This window comes from Zea mays, chromosome 10 (assembly GCF_902167145.1).
Source record: "Zea mays cultivar B73 chromosome 10, Zm-B73-REFERENCE-NAM-5.0, whole genome shotgun sequence".
In the NCBI taxonomy this organism is placed as follows: domain Eukaryota; kingdom Viridiplantae; phylum Streptophyta; class Magnoliopsida; order Poales; family Poaceae; genus Zea; species Zea mays.
Window position 1 is genome coordinate 30,075,537 of NC_050105.1, and position 4,748 is coordinate 30,080,284.

General features: G+C 50.9%; 1 protein-coding gene across 1 annotated transcript; it reads left to right on the forward strand.

Moving 5' to 3' along the window:
• The first annotated feature begins 880 nt into the window (after positions 1-880).
• On the forward strand, positions 881-4,438 carry LOC100285636 (uncharacterized). Its single transcript, NM_001372311.1, has 3 exons — positions 881-1,179; positions 1,379-1,725; positions 3,265-4,438. The coding sequence occupies exons 1-3, from the start codon at positions 1,047-1,049 to the stop codon at positions 4,252-4,254; spliced, it is 1,470 nt and encodes a 489-aa protein (NP_001359240.1). The 5' UTR covers positions 881-1,046; the 3' UTR covers positions 4,255-4,438.
• The last annotated feature ends 310 nt before the right edge of the window (positions 4,439-4,748 follow it).

Here is a 4,748-nt window from a genome sequence, read left to right on the forward strand (position 1 = left end):
TCTAGGTATGTGTATGTTGTGTGTTAATATATATGTAGATGACACGATGGGCGCCGGTTCTAGAAATTCTATATGAATATAGTATAGATTCATAATAGATTATAGTTTATCTTAAAATAATATATCTAGAAGCCGACTTTAGGAGAATCCTAGATAAATACAACACAAATTTAGGTTAGATTGTTGTCTACGTAAAACAAACTTAAACATGGATTCCATTACAACTTGTGGCGTACATATTAACATGTCTTTAATACGCACACGCAGTGCCGCGCGTATGGGATGATTTCTTTAACCGTGGGTATGCAAATGAGTGAGAATCTCTACCCGTCAAGTAAACGGGTACGGGTACTACCCATACTCGTGTACCCGTGAGTAAATTTTTCCGCGTCATATCAGTATTTACCATGTAATTAAACCGTATTAGCTAAAAGAAAACCATTCTTTGGTTATTGTTTGTTTGCATATCAAATATGTAATCATTTGGTTTGTCGTATTTTAAGTTGAATTTATTTTTATATGTTTGTTTGATATTTTAAGTGATTGGCACATTAGTTTTTTAGACTCTTCTAGCAGGCTAGCAGGTACAGGTGACTTGATGAATAAAATTACCGTGTAGCTACAGGTATAGATAAAATTCTATAGCCACGATCTTGTATGAGTAATTTGATGGGTAATTTTTTTAACGGGTAATGAATATATGATAATACTAGTGGATAGATATATACCGTTGCCATCTATAAAGCACGCCGTGCCGCGCGCGACTCACGTTGCGTCGGCTGGCGCAGGCCACGATTTCATTGGCCGCCAAGCGTCCCGGAGCGCGCCTCGTGTTGCCTTGTGCTTATATAGCTGTCCATGCACATCTCTCTCTGTAGGGCGCTAATTTCAGCCGTGTTCTCTTCTCTCTCGTTCGAGAGATTTATACTACGTGTATAAAAAGCATCGTCCAACAGAGGTACCTTTGCTGCGCCTCTCGATCTCTAGCTATAGCCCGTAGCTAGCTAGCCCTCCCGGCGAATCGGCCGATCAGCCGGTCGGGAACGATGAAGAAAGATGATGACCTCGAGTCGGCGCTGCTGGCCGCCAAAGAGCCCGCGCCGGCGCCCGCCAAGGGCTACGCGTACGCGCTCACCTGCGCGCTCCTGGCTTCCCTCACCTCCATCATCTACGGCTACAGTAAGTCACGTTGCTATCCACCTCGCACCATAGCAACTAATGCGCGTGATCTATATCGCCGCGCGCTCGTCTTCACCCGTGCCGCGCGTGCATGGCCATGGAGGGCCATGAAAAAGCGGAAGAGACATGCATGCATCATCAAGCCGTCGTCAGCTTGCATCTGAATTCATTGTCGGCGTTCGTGTGCGCGCGCTTACAGACCGCGGGGTGATGAGCGGGGCGCAGAAGTTCGTGCAGGCCGACCTCGGCGTCACGGACGCGCAGCTGGAGGTGCTCATCGGCGCCACCAGCGTCTACTCCCTCGTCGGCTCGCTGGCGGCGGGCTGGGCGTGCGACCGCGCGGGCCGGCGCCGCACCATCGCGCTGTCGGCGGCCTTGTTCCTCGCCGGCTCAGCCGTCACCGCCGCCGCCGACGGCTACGCCGCGCTCATGGCGGGCCAGTTCGTCGCCGGCGTGGCCTGCGGATTCGGCCTCGTCGTCGCTCCCGTCTACATCGCGGAGATCTCGCCGGCCAACGCTCGGGGCTTCCTCTCCTCCATCCCCGAGGTACGTACGACGTACTATACCACGTACGGCGCTGATTCTCCGCGCGCGGCCGTGTGCATGCATGGTTGTTCGTACGTTGTTGTTAATAAGTTGTGAATGCGGTGGCGGCGCCGCGGGTTGGTGTCTCTCGGGTGGTTTGCAGATCTGAAATCCTAGTCATTAATTGGGAGAGAAAATGGGAGGTTTGTTGCAATTTTAAAAGGGAAGTTAGTTCGATCCCATCTGAAAGAAATGCTTTGCATCTACTTTTAGAAGAGCGAAATCGAATCGGAGTTCTCTGATGTGACACAAAGGCTAAAACTTAAATTTTATTGCAGTACACAACTGGTACAACGACGTACAGCTAGCTGGGGGTGCAACTGCAGGAAATAAACCAAAATTTGCATGACTAAATTCACACAAACGCTTAAACCCTGTTTATTCTGTTTTGTCAATTACCTTCCGCCCCTGTTTGTCCAATTCCCCTTTTACCCTGCTCCTAGGACGGAGCCACAGTTTCAGCATTATTGTTGTCCAGTGGCAGCAATGCTTTTGTGTGTGTGTGTGTGCAAGAAACGGTCCCTCTGTTTCTATGTTTTTTTGAGCAAGATTATGCTATCGTGACATGATTGGCTCCACCCCTGCCTGCTTGGTCCTACCCACTAAGCCAAAATGGACTACTACACCACTATAGCATATATATAGTACTGGTGGTGGCACACGTCTTGGTAGCGACGGGACAATAGAGCTCGTACGTGGAAGAAATCAAACCAAAACTTGCCATGTTTAACTGAAAATGGATGGCACACTTAGAGCATCTCCAAGAGAATAGCTAAATAGTTTGTCAAGCTAAATTTTAGCTACTTAATAGCATAATAGCTCTCCAACAGAATAGTCATTTAACTTGCTAAGCTATCTGGCTCTCTAAATTAACTCCCTCACTAGTCAAATTTGGCTAGCAACTCTCGCTAGCCAAGCTAAATTACATTTTGAAGAGTCTGCTGGAATGAGATGTTATATATATAGTTTAATATTTATGAAGAGACAAATAAAGAGTCAAATAGAGAGTACAAAATAAAGAGTCTCTTGGAGACACTCTTACCAACACAATTGTAAGTACGGCACGTTGAATTATCAGAGTACTCTCTCGGTTCCAAAACATTAGTCGTTTGATATAACATGCGTAAAGAATTGTATAAACCACTGATTCTTTAAAACGACTACTATTTAGCGAAAGAGTACAGCTGGTACAATAATGTCAACGGAGGCCTAACAGATGACATCCAATCAAAACTTGCATGCTTAATTTTATTCACCATGATGCTTTTTTTTTCACATCTTCCACTTGCATTCTTTTATTCACTTGCATTTTTTTTCCACGAGAGGTTTTGCGTGCGCGCGCATGGTTTTAGGAAAAAGGTCTAGATCAGTGGCAAACTGGACGCCAGCTTTTGGGGGCCACAGCTGATGACAGCTTTTAGGAAATGGCCTAGATGCGATCGAGACGATTGACAGTTATTATTATTTCTTGTGACCTATAATCATGCTTTGTGACGTCAGATCGCCGGCAACTCGGGCATCCTGCTGAGCTACATCGCCGACTTCGCGCTCGCCGGCCTCCCGACGCCACTCAACTGGCGCCTGATGATCGGCATCGGCGCCGTCCCTCCTCTATTCCTAGCGGCCGCGGCCGCGCTTGCCATGCCGGAGACCCCGCGCTGGCTCGTCCTCCACGGCCACCGCGACGAGGCGCGCCGCGTGCTGGAGCGCACGGTGGGGGACGCGGACCGCCGGCTCCAGGAGATCTTGACGTCCGTGCAGGAGGCCACGAAGCAGGCGGGCTCCGGCGGCGGCGACGCGCCGTCGTCGGCGAGCGTGCGGCGCGAGATCCTGCTCCGGCCGACGCCCGCCGTCCGCCGCGTGATGCTGGCCATCCTGGGGCTGCAGGTGTTCCAGCAGGCGTGCGGCGTGGCGGCCATGGTGCTGTACGCCCCGCGCGTGTTCAGCCACGTCGGGATCACCTCCGAGCGCGACGTGCTCGGCGCCACCGTCCTCCTCGGCGCCGCCAAGACGGTGGCGATCGTCGTCCCTCTGTTCCTCGCCGACAGCCTCGGCCGCCGGCCCATGCTGCTCACCAGCGCGGGCGGCATGGCCGCGTCGCTTCTGGTCCTCGGCCTGTCCATACGCGCGACGTCGGCCGCGACGTGCGTCGCCGCCGCCGTGGCGTTCATGGCGACCTTCTCGCTGGGGTTCGGACCCGTGATCTGGATGTACGGGTCGGAGATCCTGCCGCTGCGGCTGCGCGCGCAGGGGACTGGCGTCGGGACGGCGGTCAACCGGGTGATGAGCGCCATCGTGGGGATGACCTTCATCCCGATGTACGAGGCGGTGGGCATGGCCGGGACCTTCTACATCTTCGCGGCGATGTCCGCGGCGGCGTGGGTGTTCGTCTACGCGTGCCTGCCTGAGACCAAGGGGAGGAGCCTCGAGGAGATGGAGGCACTCTTCGACGCCGGTGCTGCGCCGTCGCCACGGGCGGCGTTGTCGTGACGTTCCAGACACCGAGTACACAGATGCATCATGTCCACGCAAGGAACAAGCACGTGATGACATGAAGTTGTCAGGTGTGCAGTGTAGCAAGGTTAGACAGGGGCTAGTGTATTTGTAAGCAGCCAAGATGCCGTCGACGAATAGTTTTGTACTCTTGTCATTTGAATGGGTTGATTATCCGGTAGCTGTTTCTAGCAACGCGCGCGTCCCTTAAATTTCATTCTCTAAATCAATATTTACCGTCCTTTACACTTACAATATCCTCTATATCTTCAATATCTACAGCAGGATTCTATAAATTTCATCGTCTATAACTTATCATCCATATTTTTTAACCATATTATCATAATTCATTTTCACTGTTTTTTCTTGTATCAGATCAAATTAGTACAAAATGAAGAAGTTGGACTAGGCCTGGGGTTATCCAAATTTTTCGGGTCCGATAATTAGAAATTCAGGTAATAGAAATCAGGATCCGAAATGTACCCGTTCAA